The sequence below is a fragment of the Sinocyclocheilus anshuiensis genome, unplaced genomic scaffold (assembly GCF_001515605.1).
Source record: "Sinocyclocheilus anshuiensis isolate Anshui unplaced genomic scaffold, SAMN03320099.WGS_v1.1 scaffold77, whole genome shotgun sequence".
Taxonomy (NCBI): Eukaryota; Metazoa; Chordata; class Actinopteri; order Cypriniformes; family Cyprinidae; genus Sinocyclocheilus; species Sinocyclocheilus anshuiensis.
The window spans coordinates 144103-165393 of NW_015537941.1; the positions used below are offsets into that span (position 1 = coordinate 144103).

Here is a 21291-nt window from a genome sequence, read left to right on the forward strand (position 1 = left end):
CAAATAATGTTATTTTTAGCAGCATCATATGACCCCTTTAATGTAAACCATAAAGTGCAAAATTCACTTCCCTTCGGACTGAATACTTCACAATCACAACCCAAAATCAACAAGCTTTTTCGGCACATGGGCACTCAGCCGGAGAAAGAGATCAATAATGCAGTTAACACGGCAAATTAACACAGTGAAATTAACACCAAGACCGAACACCCACATCTTGCCAAATGCATTCAAACGGTCTTCAAAGATGTTCTGTTGCTGCTTTGCACTGCAGAAAATAACAATGAATGCAAACAAATTTGACATAAAGGGATAGTTCACCCAAAAATTTAAATTCTGTCATTAATTATGCACCCACAAATCGTTCCAAACATGTAAAAACTTTGTTCATCTTTGGAACACAAATTAAGATATTTTTGATGAAATCCAAGAGTTTTTTGACCTTTGTGTGCAAAGAAAACAAAAATAACTTTATTCGACAATGTCCTTTCTACCTTTCTGGGCCTTGCACGTGTCAGTTGCATTGCTGTCTATGCAGGTTCAGAAATCTCTCAGATTTCATCAAAAATATCTTAATTTGTGTTCCAAAGACGAACGAAGGTCTTACGGGTTTGGAATGGCTTGAGGGTGAGTAATTAATGACAGAATTTTTATTTCTGGATGAACTATCCCTTTAAAATGGGAAAAACTTCGCAAACTTATCCTGCGTATCATACACAATAATAAATAAATGTTTTGAGCCAAAATGTCTACTATTAAGGTTGATAAGATCAGAATTTACAGCGATCGTTAAAAATATGTTATGTTAGTTACATTATAATTGTTCTTCGTCTTTTTTACTAGAAATTCTTTAAAGCAAACACTTTGTGTAACAACAAAAGGTTGTTAAAAAAATTAACCAAAAACAAACAAGAAAATCAATGATATCTAAAGAACAACTAAATGTTGATAACGTAATAGACAAAGTAATAAAGCTAAGAAATTTGTAGTCAAAATTACTTTTTCAAAATTTTAAATTTGTCTCAAATAAGTTGCTGTTTGTAATGTTCAAAACATAATACATTAAATGAAACACTGTCAGACAAGAAAAAAGGTCAACTTTAGCATTTTCGTAAGTCATAAGTTTGCGCAAGTTTTACGTCTTTTGAACTGTCATTTTATTTTAAATATCTAATTTTAAGGGTGATTAGATCTAAACTAATACAATTTAGGATTTTCATGACAGTTACCTTTTTGTTTATTGTTTTTTGTTTTTTTATGAAACTTCCATGATGTTTACTTTTCAAAGACAAGTTCAAAAATGCATTTCATGACATTTCAAGCTAAAAAAGGAAATCAAGCTAGTGTTAACAATGATATATCCGAGAGTTGCATTTGGATTTTCTGGAATCTTCACTGTTTGCACACAGCATTATTTTACATATTATATCAACAATTTACATTAAAAAGGGTTAGATTGGCAAAGAAAATTATGGCACAGCTTTATACTTTGAACTTTAACTTGTAACTGCCCTTTAGGGCCAAACAAACATAATCTAACCTAGCTTTTTCCTTTCTCTCTAACAGTTTCTGTCGAGCCATCAAATTCCACAATCTCCTTCGTTCTGAGAAACTACTGATATGGATTTAGTCAACACATATATCATGAAAAAACCTTGGACCATGAATGCACTATTTGCAGATTCGAAAGAAACTGATCTTTGGGGACACAAAGTAGGCACACATAATCTACTGCGCAAGCAAATGTGTCTCTCTCTTCCAATACAAACACGCACCCGCATTCTGCACTCGAACCCTGATCCGAGTGCAGACTTTTACACTTTCACGGACGCTTTTACCTCTCAGGCGTTTAACAGTAGTCCCTCAGGTGTTCCCAGGAGTAAAGAGCTCTTTTCAAGGGCACAATGTAGATAAGAAATCTCAGTGACTCAAGTTACAGAGTTTAAAAAGCCAAGCGATGTAGAATATCAAGTGCAAGGCTGACACAAGTATATGACATCATACTGTGGAGATGGCTATTGTTAAGCCTACATGTAAGCATGTTATACATAACGATCTTTTAGGTTGAAACAGCTATTTGTTTCAATTAATTAAACAGCTATTTGAGAGCTTAAAGTTAGGTTAGATCATAATATCATAATTTCAAGAGATACACAGTTATTTGTTTAATTTGTCTCGAAGTCATAGGATTATAGCATTTGACTTGACATCTAAAGATTAAATGTGCCGCCTGATGTTTTTGCCACTGATTATCTTCACCCGTTTGTATTAGCTATGAAATCCCTGAAGAGATTAACCCCATCCATAGACTGGGATGTCAGGAGGAGATTCTTAAAGCTTGCAGCTCAATCAAAATCCATTGTTTTCAAAGGAAATGGGACGTAAGAGAGCAGATAAAAGAAGGGAGAGGAGTCGAAACGGGACAAGATGAGAAAATTTTGAATTTAAGATGAGGGAAGTGTAAACGAGATGTGGAAAGAAGATGAGAAAACAGGAGACAAGGTAAGATGAGATAATATGAGGGAGGGGACAGTGAACGTGATTTCACCAAGTACAACATGTTCCAGGATCAACATCCTTGTTGATGCTTTAACAACATTCCAATCAACCAATCAGAATTGAGGGATAACTTTTAAGAAAATATCTGTTTTAGGCTTACGATCAGGGTTAGGTGCTTCTACAGTAATGCCGATCCAGTATCAACAAAAGATGTTGATCCAGGAACATGTCTCGGCGACCGGGAGGGGACGGGGAGACAAAATGAGATAAGATGAAGGGAGACAAGAGGAAACAAAATGAGAGGAAACGATATAAGAGAAGATAGGAGATGAGAGGTGAGGAAACGAGATGAGATTATATGAAAGGAGATGATGAGGGAAACAATGAGATGAGACAAGACATGATGAAAATAGACAAGATGAATTCAGATGAGGTGAGATGAGATGAGAGGAACTGACAGGAGATGATACAAGATTAATGGGGAGGAGATGAATCCAGGTGAGGTGAGATGAGGTTAAAGGAGTTGCGGTGAGTTGAGATGAGACGCAATGAGGCAAGATGATACAAGATAAAAAGAGAGGAGATGAATCCAGGTGAAGATGAGATGTTACATGATGAAAGGAGAGAAACCCATGTGAGATGAAGTGAGATAAGATGATATCAGATGAGATGAGATGAAAGGAGAAAACAAGAACCCCAGGTGAGGTGCGATGAAAACAAAAGACATGAGACGAGACGAGACAAGACGGAGAGAAACTTATGTGAGCTGAGGTGAGGTGAGATGAGATGAGACGAGATGAGATGAAAGGAGAGAACAAGATCCCCAGGTGAGACACAGTGAAAAGAAAATAAACTATACGAGACAAGACGAAAAGACACTAGGTGAGAAGAGATGAGATTAAACAAGATGAGACAAGACAAGATGAGATGAAAGGAGAGAAGAGAAGAGGAACACAGGTGAGGTGAGTCACAATAAAAGGAAAAGACACTAATTGAGACGAGACAAGACGAGACGAGACAAGATGAGATAAAAAGAGAGAAGAGGACTCCAGGTGAGACGAGATAAGATGAGACACAATGAAAAGAAAACACACTTGGTAAAATGAGATAAGACGAGATGAGACAAGATGAGATGAGACGAGATGAGATGAAAGGAGAGAAGAGGAACTCAGGTGAGGTGAGATGACACAATGAAAGGAAAAGACACTAGATGAGATGAGATAAGATGAGGGAAAACAGGGCAAGGTGAGATGAGACACGATGAAAGGAAAAAGAAGAAAAGAAGAGATTAGACAGGAGGAGACAAGACAGTATGAGTGGACTGGAGATGAGAAGAGACAAGAAGAGAGTTGAAGACAAAATGAGAAGAGAAGAGGAGTTGAGTTTAGATAAAGGAGACTATGGGGAGATGGGGTGGAAAGACGATGAGATGAGAGGAGACAAGATGAGAAGAGAAGAAGGGAGGGGAGACGAGGACACAAACTGCAGTAATGTGAGGGTGTTAGCCATGTGATTTCAAATGATTCGATTTGCAAGGGCTGGATCATCTTTCTGCTCTCTCTCTCTCACTCTCTCATAAAGCAGTAAGAGACATGACGGCGTTGCAGAACAATGGCTGGCCACAACCTAAATAGAACAGCACACATTAAAAGCACATCCTGTAAACCAAACAAACACCCCACTGAGGTAACACCAAACAGTAAAGGATGTACGCGTCATTCACAAATTCACATCGCTTAAGGTCACACGCTAACAAACAAAGAATTTAGACCATTTTGAGAGTCACATGACACAACTAACACAAGAGTCATGGGGGAGAAACGACAAAAATGACTCAAGCCTAGCCCAAACATAGCCCAAAAGACAGAAAATGAGGGATGACTATAAAGAGATGACAAAAACGAGCTGTGAAATTCGCCTCTGCTCAGCTTGATGTCATGTCATGAATGCTTTAACTCGATCGGCTTAAATCGATTCGATGTGTTTAACATACAAACGCAATTTAGAGTTAAATTAGACCTTAATTGGACTTAATTAGACATGAACTCACAAACAAACCCTGATCTGTTTCACACACACACGCACACACTGGACACACTTGTCTACCGCAGAGAGATTGTTTTACAACACAGAATCCAATAACATGACAAACGCAAGGCATTCTGGGATGCAGTGACGCCACTGGTACTGATACTGACTAGGTTTAAATTCATGCTGAATTTGAAATAGCATAACATACTACGCCTACAGTCTCTGTTATATGTTTTTATAATACTACTATGATAATGTGCATTTCCGAATTCAGTCCTAATTTGCATGCTATGCATACTAAATATTATACAATACTGAAATTGGATTCCCCAATCACACTACATTGGGGAAAGGTACCTCAAAGTAGGATGGTATACTATTTCCTATGGATTTTTAAAGTATGCACCCATGCATGCATTATCAGGCTAATATTACCCACAATCCCTTGCGTTACTTAAGAGCAGACTGTCTGTGATGGTTTTCAACTGATTTTTTCTTCAAAGATGAGATGATACAAGAAAAGATTAGATTAGACAAGAGAAGAGGGCCGTGAAATGCATTATGGGATGCTGTGACATCACTTCTAGTGAAACTAGCTTAACCTGATTCCAAATTTGCAAGATTTCCATACTAAATAGTATGCGATATTGGAAATTGTGTGTCGCAAAACAGTACGGCCAACTTACTCCATGGCATACTATATCTAATTTTTGATGTGTGCAACCCTCGAAAGTGGACTAGTTTGCAACGTTTTCAGAGTGAATCATATGGATTTTTGAAGTGTGCATACATTTAGGCTATTTTTACCCACAATTCCCTTAGCACTACAGAAGTCTGCAACATTTTTTGGGAGGGAAACTTTTCTGTAAAAAAAAAATGCCAGAAATCGGATGGATTTGTGATGTATACATTTGTGAACTTTAAGCTAATATTACCAACAATCCCCTCAGCACTGCTAAAGTGGATTAGTTTGCGAAGTTGTTAGAGTGACCTATTCAAGAAACATACCAGGAATCGTATGGATTTTTAAAGTGTGTAAAATTTTCTAGACTTTAGGCTAATATTACCCACAATCCATTTAGCGCTACGAATGTTTGCAATGTTTTTGGGGGGAAACTCTTCTGTTAAAGAAGCATGCTAGAAATCCGGTGGATTTCTGATGCGTGTATACGGTTGTGTTTTTTAAGATAATATTACCCACAATCCCTTAAGCACTACTAAAGTGGACAAATTTTTAGAGTGACCCGTTTAAGAAACATGCCAGGAATCATATGGAATTTTAAAGGGTCTGTAAGTTCCTAGACTTTAGGCTAATACTACCCACAATCCCTTCATGCTAGGAATCCGATGGATTTTTGAAGTGTGCATAAGTTTGTGTACTTTAGGGTAATATTACCCATAATCCCTTCGGCGCTACTAAAGTGGACAAGTTTGTGAAGTTTTTATAGTGACCTGTTAAAGAAAGTTGCAGGAATCCGATGGATTTTTGAAGTGTGCATAGGTTTGTGTACTTTAGGCTAATATTACACATAATTTCTTCAGCGCTATTAAAGTGGACTAGTTTACAATGTTTTTTTGAGTGGACTAGTTTTGGATAATTGTACCATCATACGTTCGTTTGCTGATTGGCCGATAACGTCCAAATATCAAGTTAGACATAAGTAGTTACGCGTTTTCCTTGCATGAACTTTACTGAACCGAACTTCTTACTGTCACATACAAAAAACAATGATTAGCTGAGAGGAAGAGAGAAAGGGAATGATTTCGAATCTGCATGTGGCGCTACGGAGAGTGGAAAAAACAGCTGTGCTTGACACAGGCTCAACATACACCCTTGAAAACACGCAATCACATAAACACACATACACACAGATGGGCGTTTTCCGTCACACACTCCTCCAGGCTAAATAGTGCGAGACCCCGCAAGACAAACAACAGTCATCAAGAAGACAACGAGTGTGTCTTTCAATGCAAAAACAACAAGAAATGGAGGAGCGAGAGGGGAAATGCACTCAGGAGAGCTGTCTCTCTCGCTGTTGCGCTTCAGTGAGACACATTTCCCTCAGAGCAGCGCGTGTTTGTATCTCTCATGCCAGAAAACACACACCGGGGGCACTTCTATGGCTAGTTTGGAGGAGTGTGAGAGTACAGTGCTCTTGTGTGTGTGTGTGTGTGTGTGTGTGTGTGTGATCTCTGTTCCAGGCGAATTTGAGGTCGTTCACTCTTTCTGCCAAGCTGGAAGGGTTTTGCTAAAGCTTTCAACTGGATGTGACTCACACACATTTACTTTTAAATCTGGACAAATTATAGATGATTAATGTTAATATAAAGGTGAATTTTTTATGAAAACACAGAGAGAGAGAAACATTATTTTCATTACAATTACAAAAATTTCCAAATTAAATTGTCATCACAGTAATGCATCTGGATTTATTTTTGCATTAAAAAAAAAACTTTTTAATGTATAATAAAATATTGTATTTTATAATACAATATAGTATAGCTACTACTACTACTATGTTTAAAAAAAAAAATACAATAATGAGTATATATATATATATATATACCAACTGCCCCAAAATTATAAATAAGAAAATACATTTAGATTTCTTCTTTTTTATTACATTTTTATTAAATTAAATTTTGTATTGGGTAGCACAGCAATATACAAAAAGTGAGCTCAGTAATGCTGTGTCATGATTCGGAACAGCCATTTCAAGCAACACATTCCAAAAATACATGAGCTGAAACTGTTCTGGACAGAGAAATAGGCCAAAATAACTCCAAGTCACTGCTGAAGGTCTGATGCAGCTACAGAAAGCATCTGGTTGAAGGTATTGGCGATTCAGAAGGTTCCATGGAAAGCCTTACATTTTTTACTTTTGACGTCTACATACATTTTTTACATAGAAATTACAAAAAAAAAAAAAAAATGCAGGATTAATTTAACATTTTGGGCTCTTAATTCAGTTCCACTGTGTGCTGACAATCGTTCTCTGAATCAGATCATCGTCCCACAAGAGAACCGTCCAACACAATGAGCCTTTCAGTACCCAGCACTGATAACTATCACATTTCTGACTACACAAGAGCCGAAGAGGCCAACAAGTGGACTGACAGACAAGCAGTTACATACTAATGGAGACAAAAAAAAGACGTGAGCTCTCTCATCAGCAACATATTGCTTCATGACACAGCACAAAAGCATCAAACCCAACAGATGAAACTCAAAACCAGTCTGTTCACCTGTTACACTCCTTACGCATCAGTTACCACCTGCTGAAAGCGCACAAGTGTACATTTCAGACTCGCCCATTTCTCGGCACGTGCACCCGTCCTCTGGGACCACACACAAGCCAACAAGAATGGATTGTCAAAGTGGATCCAAAACGAGGAACCAAAAAACTAATTGTGAGCTTGTGCTGCTGATACAAGTGCATGTTTCTGACAAATTGCTAAAAATGAAACAAAAAATGGTCCATTAATTGACTACTGTTTTTATTCATTTCTAAACATACTAAACGTTAATTCTTTTTTCATTTTTTGCAGGTTAAGTTATGCTTAATACAAAACAGGAAGTCCCCATCGTGACCGTCTTGCGTTATTGGTGAGATGAACGATGGCATTCAGCTAGTTGTGGTTAGTATTACTGTTTCAGCCTGTTCGCTAAAGAGGGAAGTCACATCCACCCTAGATGTGTAAATACAAATGCAGGGACACTCCTCACCCAACCACGATTCTCTGGAGATCTCTGGCTCTGCAAAACAGGTGACAAACATCCAGAACTGGGAAATTATGACCAAATGTGTGAGTTTGTGCTATGTGTTCATTAGCAACCCAGTGAAGCCAAAGCAAAGTCTCATTCAGGAATATTTTTATCAGACCAAATAATCTGAAAAGGTTTTGCAACAATATCAAATCACGCTTATCCAGATAACAAGTTGCAGATGATAAAGGAATGGGAAAACAAATGCTGAATATTTAAAATGATCACTGATATGTCTGTGATATGTCTGTACTATATCGGTTAAATCTGAAAGTGTTTTTTAAATTTATTTTATCAGTCGATTTTGGTTGAGTTGTGTTGCACTTTTTTAGTTAATAATAGATTTTTGTTTAGAATATACATTTTTTTATTTAATCAGTCAAAAATCATAACTTTTATTATTGTCCATTTATCGCTCATTATTAGGGATGTAAAGGTATGAAAATTTCATATCACGATTATAGTGACCAACGTTATCACGGTTATCAATATTATCACGGTTTTGTTACAATTAGATGAAAATGTTAAAAAAGAACTGATACACACACTGAAAACATTTCAATAAGTTTTATACGCCCCATGTCTCTTGTATCACCACAGAGGCGCGGACGTGCTCTCTTGTTTCATTCAAATGCATTTTGCCGTCTTGCGTCTCAGTTTTTGATTGTATTGAAAATGAAATTAGAGGAATTTAGTATTAATACTACTATAATTTTGCTGTAGTGATCATATTGTCCTGACGATTGTTTTGTACACTGTTCATAATGGATTTATAAACAGGTAAGATTTCAAAACAGTAATCTCAATTCAATATTTCAGCATGCTGCTTCTGCGTCAGACTGATGCTGGCTGGACAGAATTTACTGCGAGTTTTCAAAAATCGCGATAATCAAATACGGTTTTGATGATAATTAAATGTTAAACGATAATACTAACTGTCAGGGCATTTTATCGTGATTTATCGTGAAACCGGTAATCGTTCCATCCCTACTCATTATCAGCCAGAATTTCAATATCGGCGCAACCCCTAAGTGGGTTAAAATAGATAAAAAGAAAACCATACTAGATTTTTGGTTACACATTACTGAAGAAAGTGCCAAAACTCATACAAAACTCGCAATCTTGAAGTTCATTTTTACGCAAAAATCATAAATTTAAATCTCTAAAATATAGTAGATATTGTTCACAACAAGTCACACAATTTGAAGAATCATTCATGTATTTCAAAGAAACGGGACAAATTCAACTGAACACTTAAGAGTCAAAAATCGTAACTTTTAGTTTCGTCCATTTATCGTTCATAACATGAAAACAATTATCGGACAATTTTAATATCAGTGCAACCCTCAAGTGGGTTAAAAGAGATAGAAAGATAGAAAAACCAAACTAGATTTTTGGTTACACATTATCTGAAGAATATGACAAAACTCATATAAAACTTGAAGTTACGTTGATCGTTTTTATGTAAAAATCGTACGTTTGACCACCACAAAAAGTAGCGGGACATTCTTCACAAAAAAGCCACATAAATTCAGGAATCATTCATGTATATAGAAGAAACGAGACAAATACAATTTAACGGAGTGAAAAATCCAAGCCTTTAATCATCCATTTATCACACATAATATGAAAATAATTATTGGCCAGAATTTTAAAATTGGTGCGACCCCCGTGAGTTAAGAGATGAAAAGAAAACCATACTAGATTTTTTGTTACACATTATCTGAAGAAAGTGGCAAAACTCGTACACAACTACCAACCCTGGAGATAAGCTGATAATTTTAACGTAAAAATCATAAGTTTGCATCACTAAAACAAGTAGTAGGCCAATGTTCACGACAAGTCACACAATTTAAAAAACATTAATGTATTTTGAAAAAAAACGGGACCAATTCAATTGGCCACTTAGTCAAAAACCTTTTAGTATAGTCCATTTATCGATCACAACATGAAAATAATTTCATTCACGTCTATCAAACAAACGGTGGAGGATGAATTCAATTTAACTATTTTTTTTCCAGCTAATCAACAATAAAAACAATGACAGCCAATCAGAATCCACCTGACTTTATAGAGCTGGAGCATTTAAAGCGGCAGATGTCATAACTGCAGCATTTTTATATTAAACAACTTAAGTTGGTGTGGACGCTAATATAATTAGCATTCTTGATGTGAACAAGCCTTAACTGTAACTTTAACCCTACGTGTCTCTTTTAGCTAGCAAGGATGAACACTGTCTTTGAGCTATTGTTCTTGGCCTGCGAGCGTTTAGCTTATTAATTACACGTTGGCCTTGCGTCCACCAGCGGCATCTACGAGCACAATGAAGCAAGCCCTGTTTAGCTAACAGTGGGTATCTCTGTCTGTGTCTCTCGCTCTCCCTCTCTCTCCGAGGATTCTAGGCTCTAGTCAAGAGCCAGAAGCGTAGAGCGTGCCAGCGGCGTCGTTTCAGCACCGTCCAGAGAGATGGTAACAGACACCGCTGGCGCAAACAAACACACACACATAGACACACATGCCACGAGCCGCAAGAACACCTGAGCTCTCTTCGCTGCTGGCACGCAGAGCCGATAACCTCTGAGAAAGAGAGAGAGCTGAGGTGAAACGTGCCATGTTTGGATAGATAACATCGGCGGGCAACGGTTCAGTGGTTTTAATCGGGTGGATCCGCAGACGAAGACGTGAGATAATGTCAATCCAGGTCTGATGTTATCCTAAGAGTGAAGACAATAGGAATAATTTACCAAAGGACCAAACATTAGCATATTACACGTTAGGTGTGTCATTTTTGAGCAAGCACTAGCGTCATTCCCATTTTTTCCAAACAAATCAAACATTCCCACCAAACTGAGACTCACGAATTTGGTTAAGACAATGTTGCTAGGTTGTTTTTTGGGCAACAGCATTTATATCTCAGTGTTTATGATGCTTAAGATTTGATTATTTAAAAAACACATTTTTTTTTTACATTTAAAAAATGTCTTCAATCGTCATCCAAGTATTTTAAACGTTAACGACATGTTTGGAAAAATACTCAACGGACCTCTTAAAATATACCTAGCCGACATGTTACTTACATGGATCTTCGTATGCTGAAACATCCGATATTTTCTATTCTTCTTTATGTTGGAAAGAAGTTGTCGTTTCTGGTGGCTATGCCTTATTAACTATGGATGCACCGAAATTAAAATTTTTGGCCGAAGCCGAACAAAATGAAACACTGAGCCGAAGGCCGAATACCGATACACGGTTTTTCACATTTTTTTCACATTTTGCCAATTTTTTCACCATTGCATAAATTAAATAGCCAAAATGTGCTTTTTACTGTTCTGTCTTGCTTTTCAAAGAAAAAAATCATTTACAAAACAACTATTTAAAAATATTTACTTAACGCTGAACATTTTTTAACATTCTAGCAGACATTATACCAATAAAACACAACTTAACTTAAAATTAATAAGTTATTAATTTCTTGAATCAGGCATGTATTTTTTACCGTACAAATAAATGCAGCCTTGCTGAGCAGAAGAGACTTCTTTTAAAACATTATTTTCATTATTATTTTTTTATTTTACAGAACAACAGTAAAATTACAATAATAACATTTATTAATGTTGATGGAGTTCTTGCTTTTTCTCAGCTTTTATTTTGGCAGAAACCCGCAGGAAGACCTCAGTACTTCTTTTTGTTGACAAATGATTTTCATTACGAATTTGGGAAGACGTTTGTTGCACATATCGCATTGTCACATGCCTTGTAAAAATTCATAAAAATGTTACTGAGCAGCTGACGAGTAACAGTCTCTCGCTGTCGGTGCTTGTAATGATTTTTTGCGTCTTTCTCGGACAGCTTTAAATGTTTCCACACTGCCGTCATGTTTGCTGCATTAGCGCGTGCCTCTATTTGATCGCGTCACGTCATTGTTCGGTACAATTTATTCTGTCTTTTCGCTTATTCGGCCGAACACCGAAAGAGCTTTTTTCGCTATTTTCGGCCGAATAATTTCGGTTGCCGAACATTCGGTGCATCCCTAGTAATCCTCAAACCCTGGAGAACTTGAGAGTCTGTATCAAAGCACATAACCGGAAATCAGTAGGTTTGACAAGTTAACTTACAAACTTCACATCACAATATCGTCCGATATTTAGTACTGCGCAAACACTACTTGTTGGGACCCTGACCGAATAGAGACAGATCAGAGAAACTCTGCGGGGACCAAACAACAGACATTCGCCCTGGCCTGGAAATGAGGCCCTGGAGACAGCAGCCAATCAGGATCCCTCAAACAGCTCCATCCATCCTCACCGAGGCCTCGTGTGCGTCACCAGCCCACGTCTTGTTTGCTGCATTAGCGCGCGCCTCTATTTGATTGCGTCAGTTCGGTACAATTTATTCGGTCTTTTCGCTTATTTGGCCGAACACGAAAGTGTTTTTTTTCGACTGAATCATTTCGGTTGGCGAACATTCGGTGCATCCCTATTATTAACATTAATTTATCATAGTTAAAAATGATGGCAATGAACTTGGAAAAATACTTTATGGTCAGATTGAAAAAACAACAAGGTCCAAGAACTCAACAACAAACAAAGTGTAGCTAGCTTACGTTGATCTTTCTGCATTGAAAATAACATTTGCTACCATACGTTTTTTATGACTTATGTTTTAAATGGACGAATTTATTGGCGCAAATGTTAGATGCTAGTTAAATTCTAATAAAATCTAATTGAGAAAACAATGAGAATCCTAAACAAGAAAAAGGATAGCGATCACATTTTAAAAACAATAATGAAGACAATATAAACAAAGCAAATAGTTAGCTAAATATCCAGAAAAATAACAAGGTTCTTTAAATGTAGGTAGCTGATATTTTTACGTAAAAAATTACAATATTTTGTATCCCTCTTTGTGCTAGACACATTTGCTTCCAAAACAAACTCAACAAATAGACTCTCAGATCTTCTAATAAACAACTTTGGGCCAATCAGAAGACAAATTCAATCGTATATTGGTTGTCAACTGAGAGAAGCAACTTTCAAACTGCAACAAAGAGACGTATTCTGACACTGCTGGGAAACAAAACACTTTTGAGGTTAACAGCAGGTGACCTATGAACAAAAAGCCCTTCCATTTCTTCGAAATATTTGTTTCTTTAAACATCAAATGCACCCATTGAAATGAACTCAGCAAGAACGAGCAGAAGGAGAATGTTGTCTGATGAGTTCACACGTACACTCGCCAGTTTACAGTTCCAACATAAAGACCACAATGAGTCTTTGTGCGGCCCTCTCAGACGGTATTACTTAGATTTGTCATCATGTTGATGGACTATAAAGAGTCGTTTGATAGCTCTGAGAAGCAGGACCTTTCTTGCTTTTCTTCGCTAGCTGCCAGGCCCACTCAGTCACTCGTCAGGGAATAATAGTGCTTTGGAGAGCTTGGGACTGCGTGTAAAGATCCGAGCTGCTGTCATCCTGAACTATGACTTACAATTGAAAATGTTGGTTTGAGTTCTCAAAGACATCTACAGCATGTTGACCGTGTCTGTTAAGCAAACAGAGACCTAAAACGACATTTCAACATTTTGTTAACACACTGCAAAACTCGATGCTATAAAAATAGCATCTTCTAGATGGTTTTAGCACATTGTTAAGTGGTTGCTAAAGGTTTTCCAGGTGGTTTTAATGTTAAGTGGTTGCTAAATGGGATGTTTTGACCCAGCTATTGGGTTGTTTTGACCCAGCGGTTGGGTTCAAAACAACCCAACCGCTGGGTCAAAACAACCCAATAGCTGGGTTTGTCCCTTTTTAACCCAGCGCTGGGTTATATTTAACCCAGCATTTTTTTAGCGTGTGCATGCCAAAAAAAACAAAACAAAAAAAAAACAATACTACTGTGGTAATTGTTAAAAAAACGCAGTATTTCCTGTGAACATATCCAAAAAACAAAGTATTACTGTGGTAAATATTCAAAGCCACTGCATTGTAACTGTACATGTACCAAAAAAAAAAAAACCTTGATACTACTATGGTAAATGCATAGAAACATAATTCTAATGTACATATCCAAAAAACAAAAAAACAAAAACATGGTTGTACAAGAAAATGTTGTATTACTGTGGTAAATATCTTGTTCTGTCCAGGCTGGACTATTCTGCCGTGCAAAGGCAAAAGACCGTAACTTCGATTTAAAAAAAACTGCCTTCTCTCAGATGGCACAGTGCGTACAGAACACACACGCGCATAGAGTTTAGCATCAAACTTCAATACTGCTAAGTCAAACTTTGCTTTAGTGACAAGCTACATTAACTCTCGGTTTCGTCACTACAACCTGAAACAACGCTACATTATAAACACAGTAAAAATCAATAAGCGTAACGGTCAACCACAAAAACCGCCTCAGCAGAGAACCTCACATCAAAGAAAAGCAGTTTATGTTTCCACTTTCGATTAACAAATCAAACAGTATTTGACAATAAATATCCCGTTTGACTACAAAGCTACCACTCATAATATAGCCAAGCCCTTTCTTCTAACAAATACTTGGTGAAACTACAAATAGTTAGTTTTCTCCCACGGTCGTTAATCATCTTGGAGCTGAAGGAAAATCAATGGGATCCAATAAAGAAGGCAGGAGCTGTGAAAGAAAACCATGTATGTGTGTGTGTGTGATGCATATGAGAGTGTGTGCCGTGATGTGTAAAGAGTGCTGTTTACTCGGAGGTCTGCGGAGGGCCGTGGACTTTGGAAATGGGGGCAGTCAAGGAGAAAGATTACCAGAAAATACTTCAATACGAGAAAGAGCATCTGTACCTGCCACGTTGACTTTCTCTGTGTTGACGGGGTTCGGTCCAGGGGTCCCGGTTCCGTTGGTCAGGTTGGTACTGGTGCCGTTGTACATGATATTGTCCACTTTAGACTCCAGCTTTGATAATCTCTGCATTATATTATCCAGAAGAACAGCTAGAGTCTTCTTCAGGTCTGCACAACAGAATATGACATACATATTAGCTAGAACATAACAATAAAGCAGAGAAATGTATATATTTAGTTTTTAGTATTTATATTATATAAATATATATATAATATGATTATTAAATAATACAATAATTACTACTTTCAAAAAAGAAAAAAATATCTTTATACAAAATAATAATGTTACATAATACTAAAATAAGTTAAAAACTGTATAAATATATTTTAGTTTTGTATTTTATACACATTATATATACAAATTTATCAAATATATATTATATTTCAAACCAAAAAGTATTCTACAAATAAAAATACACAACTTGTATATATAAAAATTAAAATAAAAAAACAATATTATACTATAAATAATAATAATAATAATCGGCAGGGATCCCAGACCAATACAATTAGTGTGCCTCCTCTATTTTAAAACCCACGAGCCGCCACTGCTAATAGGCACAACGCCCATTTAGATGCTCAATCCACACACTTAACCGAAAGAGGCCAACACACCTCCAGCATTTCAAACAGGTTTTAATGTGACTCCATCTGAAACACAAGCTTCCTGCAGGAATAAAATACCATCCATACGCTCAATAACCTGCTTTGGAGGTGTTGATGGAAGCGATTTACTAGATTTATGCTTTCATAATCGTACTGAATATTATCCAGATGTAGTTTTAGATAAAAAATTTGATTTTGTCACCTTTTTGCTCAAAATTATGCATTTTTATGAAACCTACCTATATTCAAGTGTTGATAAAAAAAGAATGCTTTAAGCTAGAATAAAACGGATTTTTTGTTTAAAAGTAGAGGCTCTGATCTTTATTTTGGTTTAATGCATATTCATGTTTAAGGACATCAGATTTTAGTGAAAATCATCAAAATCGCTGGCGGTGGCTGGCAACTTTTTTTCAAAAATGCTGGCGAGGAAAGAGTTAAAATTTAGCACAGATTCCTTCCACATTCAATTCATCCAGGATACTTGAACCGAGAACAAACACGTTGATAAACTTGTTTCCAGTTTAAAACGCCTTGAAATACTTGTTCCTGTTTCTCACTCACATCTCATAAAAGAATGAAGGACATAATAGAAATGTACTTCTCATGATGCACGACTAGTGAAGCCTGGCCCAATTTCCCCATCCAATCAAATCCCAAATGATCCCATCCCATTACTTCTTGCTAAACACTCTTTTTCATGCAGAAATATGTCACATTATGGAAGTTAAACTCGTTGCGAATGTCTCAAACTCATTTTATCGCTTTCTCTCTGGCTCAAAAAATAGTCCAAATCCAGCAGGATTTTCTCTGACAGATGGAGACAAGAGAGTATAATCCATATTTCTATGTCACTGAGTGTCGTAGCACAGCAAAATATACTAGAGGCCATCAATTTAGATGCTCAATCCACACACTTAACCGAAAGAGGCCAACACACCGCCAGCATTTCAAACAGGTTTTAATGTGACTCCATCTGAAACACAAGCTTCCTGCAGGAATAAAATACCATCCATACGCTCAATAACCTTTCATCTTGATAATACACAATAAAAGATGACTATGCTCTAATGCAGAGAGTGACAGAGGAAAAGTGCAGTTTGGAATGATCCAAATGCAATTATGAACCAGAATCTCGAGATTCATTGAGTAGAGATTCCTGACTAAGTGATTTATTAGCAAACAAACTGCATGTAATAAAATCAATAACAATACAGAAGGACAAATAAGCTTTATTCTTTAACGATGGTTCATTCCTGGGTGACCACAATTACTGTCATTAACTAGATTCCTTTCACATTCAATTCATCCAGGATACTTGAACCGAGAACAAACACGTTGATAAACTTGTTTCCAGTTTAAAACGCCTTGAAATACTTGTTCCTGTTTCTCACTCACATCTCATAAAAGAATGAAGGACATAATAGAAATGTACTTCTCATGATGCACGACTAGTGAAGCCTGGCCCAATTTCCCCATCCAATCAAATCCCAAACAATCCCATCCCATTACTTCTTGCTAAACACTCTTTTTCATGCAGAAATATGTCACATTATGGAAGTTAAACTCATTGCGAATGTCTCAAACTCATTTTATCGCTTACTCTCTGGCTCAAAAAATAGTCCAAATCCAGCAGGATTTTCTCTGACAGATGGAGACAAGAGAGTATAATCCATATTTCTATGTCACTGAGTGTCGTAGCTCACAATGATGAGGACATCATGACGTCATGATCACTAAATCCCTCAGAGAGCAGTAAAGCCTTCAGGACGGGCCACATTCATGTGATATTAGTTTTTTTCCCAAAAGGACATGTGATTTTTTTATCTTATTTGTCTCACAAGCTGCTAGACAACTGTATAAAACAAGTTTTGTGGGAATCCTTATTATCTTATCGATAGTATGAGATCATGACATGTTAAACATGAATTTAAACATGAATTTTACATTTTTTTACATTTACATTTATTCATTTAGCAGACGCTTTTATCCAAAGCGACTTACAATTGGGGAATACATTTGAAAAGTGCAGTTTGGAATGATCCAAATGCAATTATGAACCAGAATCTCGAGATTCATTGAGTAGAGATTCCTGACTAAGTGATTTATTAGCAAACAAACTGCATGTAATAAAATCAATAACAATACAGAAGGACAAATAAGCTTTATTCTTTAACGATGCTTCATTCCTGGGTGACCACAATTACTGTCATTAACTAGATTCCTTTCACATTCAATTTATCCAGGATACTTGAACCGAGAACAAACAGATAAACTTGCTTCCAGTTTAAAACGCCTTGAAGTACTTGTTCCTGTTTCTCACTCACATCTCAAAAGAATGAAGGACATAATAGAAATGTACTTCTCATGATGCACGACTAGTGAAGCCTGGCCCAATTTCCCCATCCAATCAAATCCCAAACAATCCCATCCCATTACTTCTTGCTAAACATTCTTTTTCATGCAGAAATATGTCACATTATGGAAGTTAAACTCATTGCGAATGTCTCAAACTCATTTTATCGCTTACTCTCTGGCTCAAAAAATAGTCCAAATCCAGCAGGATTTTCTCTGACAGATGGAGACAAGAGAGTATAATCCATATTTCTATGTCACTGAGTGCCGTAGCTCACAATGATGAGGACATCATGACGTCATGATCACTAAATCCGCAGTAAAGCAGTAAAGCCTTCAGGACGGGCCACATTCATGTGATATTTACATTTTTTTTCCGAAAAGGACATGTGATTTTTTTAATCTTATTTGTCTCACAAGCTGCTAGACAACTGTATAAAACAAGTTTTGTGGGAATCCTTATTATCTTATCGATAGTATGAGGTTATGACATGTTAAACATGAATTTTACATTTACATTTATTAATTTAGCAGACGCTTTTATCCAAAGCGACTTACAATTGGGGAACACATTTGGGGAATTTTCTCATTGTTTTGAAGGATAACCGTCTAAAATACAACAACCGATAATCAGTTTGACAAACAAAAAATTTTTAAACCGATATTCATTTCTATGAAAAAGCACTCAACAGCAATATTCACAGGTAAAGTAACAATTTATAAATTGTTTGGATAATAATTTTCAAGTTATTCAAGTTAAAATAGCATATAAATTATGCAAACAGCCTTAAAATAATTAAAATGTAAATCAAGACAGCTAGGTAAAACAAGTTTTATGGGAATAACAAAATCTAACAGACAATAATGGGATCAGGACATGGAAAACAAACACTGTCTTGCTGTTTTGAAGAAAAACAGCTCAACATACAATAACCGTTAAAACCGATAATCGGTTTGACCAATATTTCCTTTTACCGATATTCACGTATCCAACAACTATACTCACAGGAAAACTTAATTCCCAAATTGCTTGGATACCATATTAAAAGGTATATTTTACAAATAAAAAAAAGCTTAAAAAGTAAAAATGCCCTTAAAATGCAAATACAAAAAGATAAGCCCATAAGTAACAACAATAGTAATATTAATTTTTTTTTTATTACTATGATTAATAAAATATTAATTATGAATTATGTTTTGTTTTAATCTAATGTTCATGAATTTATTTAAACAAAAAAAGCAGAAACTAGGCCTATATTTAAAAATCGGTTCTGCATAGCATTTATCAGTTCACTTACATTTATAACAAATTCTTTTTAAAATAATAATAAAAAACATTCTTTAACATTGAACATGAAGAATAATACAATAAACAAATATTGGCTACAGGTACATTTAAATAAAATAAAAAAGTCTGAACAAAAATGTAAAAAAAAATATATAACTTTAACATGAAGAATAATACAATAAACAAATAAATATGTATAAAAACTACTACAAAAGCATAGAAAATTAAGAAAGGAAGGAATCTAAACTCTCCAGATCATTTTCAGTATTTCAAAGCTTATACCATCCTATAACAACAACCTAAAACCACCTTTGAGGACCATCATTATGCTTTTAAAGGTTACGATGGCATCCAACAATGTTGACACCGCTTCTAATGTAAAGGTAAGATGACCTTTAAATGAGCCTGACCCACATCTGAAAGACTAGAAAGCCACTGGGCTGTATTCGCGTTTTTACCATTCATATTACGGCGGTGAGTCATATCTGACCTTACACCCTCTGGCTGTCTCTTCCTCTAGCTCACTTCCTCACTTTCACTCTCACCGGATAATGCAAATTGATCTTTTGCTTCGGCCTGGTTTAATCATTTCTAGGTGTCTGTAACTGTCTCCTCACCTGTCTGTCTGTCTGTCAGTCTGTCTCGCTTATTAACTGCAAACTGGATACATTAACTGGATGCATTTCCTGGAGCTGCAGCGAGACGCGATGTAGACAGGAGACAATATACTGACCACGATTAGATTAGAGCGAGATATGGATCCACATTATAAACAAAAACCGCAGTTATGGGTTACAGGAAAAGCAGAAGCTGATCAGAATACAACAGTTGGACACACAGCAAAGTACAGAAGCAAAATAATACATGTAGAGCAGGTACATTTTTGTTTTAAATGAAACCAGATTCCATTACAGATGGCAGGCTGATTGAATATAACAGGTCGAACAGGAACAGATCGGGTTGAGACGGGAACCTGCTCCTACAATGAACCGAGACTCGTAGCGGGAATGCAGCCAAACCGCTAAGAATTATAAACCTAGAAGGTTAAGAGTATGTGCTTGACAAATGTTTACAGATGAATTATGAATTTTACAGACTTAAACACGCGGAAACCAGATGTTTTTTTCTTTTTATCGCCTGTTTTATCCACCTAGTGAAAATAAAATTATTTTCATGATATGGCTGGAAATGTGTAAATTAGACTATTGTGTTTAAATACATTAAATAAGACTAAAAACTCGAATTTAGAAGCGAATTGTTTAACAGTGTTATTAAAAACTAACTTAATATAATTAACATATGATAATATAAGATTACAAAAATGAAAATGAAAATGTAATACAACTGATTTTTTTATTTATTTTATTATAATTGTTGAACACCACAGATCTATTTTGCCCGCCAAGTGAAACTGCATTTATAATCACTTAAAAAATATATTTTAATGATATGGCTGAAAATTCTATATTATTGTTTCTAAATATATTCAAAATAAAACATTAAGAATTCATTTTAGAAGAAAAAGTGAATTTAGACAGCACAATATTATAATGTACAATTTGAAAAATTCATATTCATTATACAATTTACGAAAGATTGTTTATCAAATTAACTTTATATTAAAAAACTATAATATGAATTAATACAAATATAATAATATTTTTATTTACTAGATTATTTGCATTAATATATTTTTATTCATGGTTCTTTTTTTTTGCAAAAACAAATGTTGAGAGAATTATTTTTTTATTTTCATTTCAAACAATAATTACATCTGCTTAATCAAATGATAAATTCAGTAGTGTCGTGAGTTGGAGCCGCGGTATCAAACTCCCGCCCAAACTCCCGCAGACCCAATCAACCATAACGACACGCCCCGT

At 35.9% G+C, this 21291-nt stretch overlaps 1 protein-coding gene across 2 annotated transcripts in view; it reads right to left on the reverse strand.

Annotated features, from left to right (window-relative positions):
* Positions 1-21291, reverse strand: part of LOC107663499 (alpha-1,6-mannosylglycoprotein 6-beta-N-acetylglucosaminyltransferase A-like) — an 84597-nt gene that overhangs the window by 38012 nt on the left and 25294 nt on the right. The window contains exon 3 of one of the 2 annotated variants that reach the window (XM_016453730.1): positions 15106-15273. In XM_016453730.1, coding sequence (XP_016309216.1) covers positions 15106-15273 — 168 coding nt within the window. Of the gene's footprint in view, positions 1-214; positions 435-15105; positions 15274-21291 lie in introns of those variants that run through there. The other variant, XM_016453735.1, reaches the window with a different exon arrangement.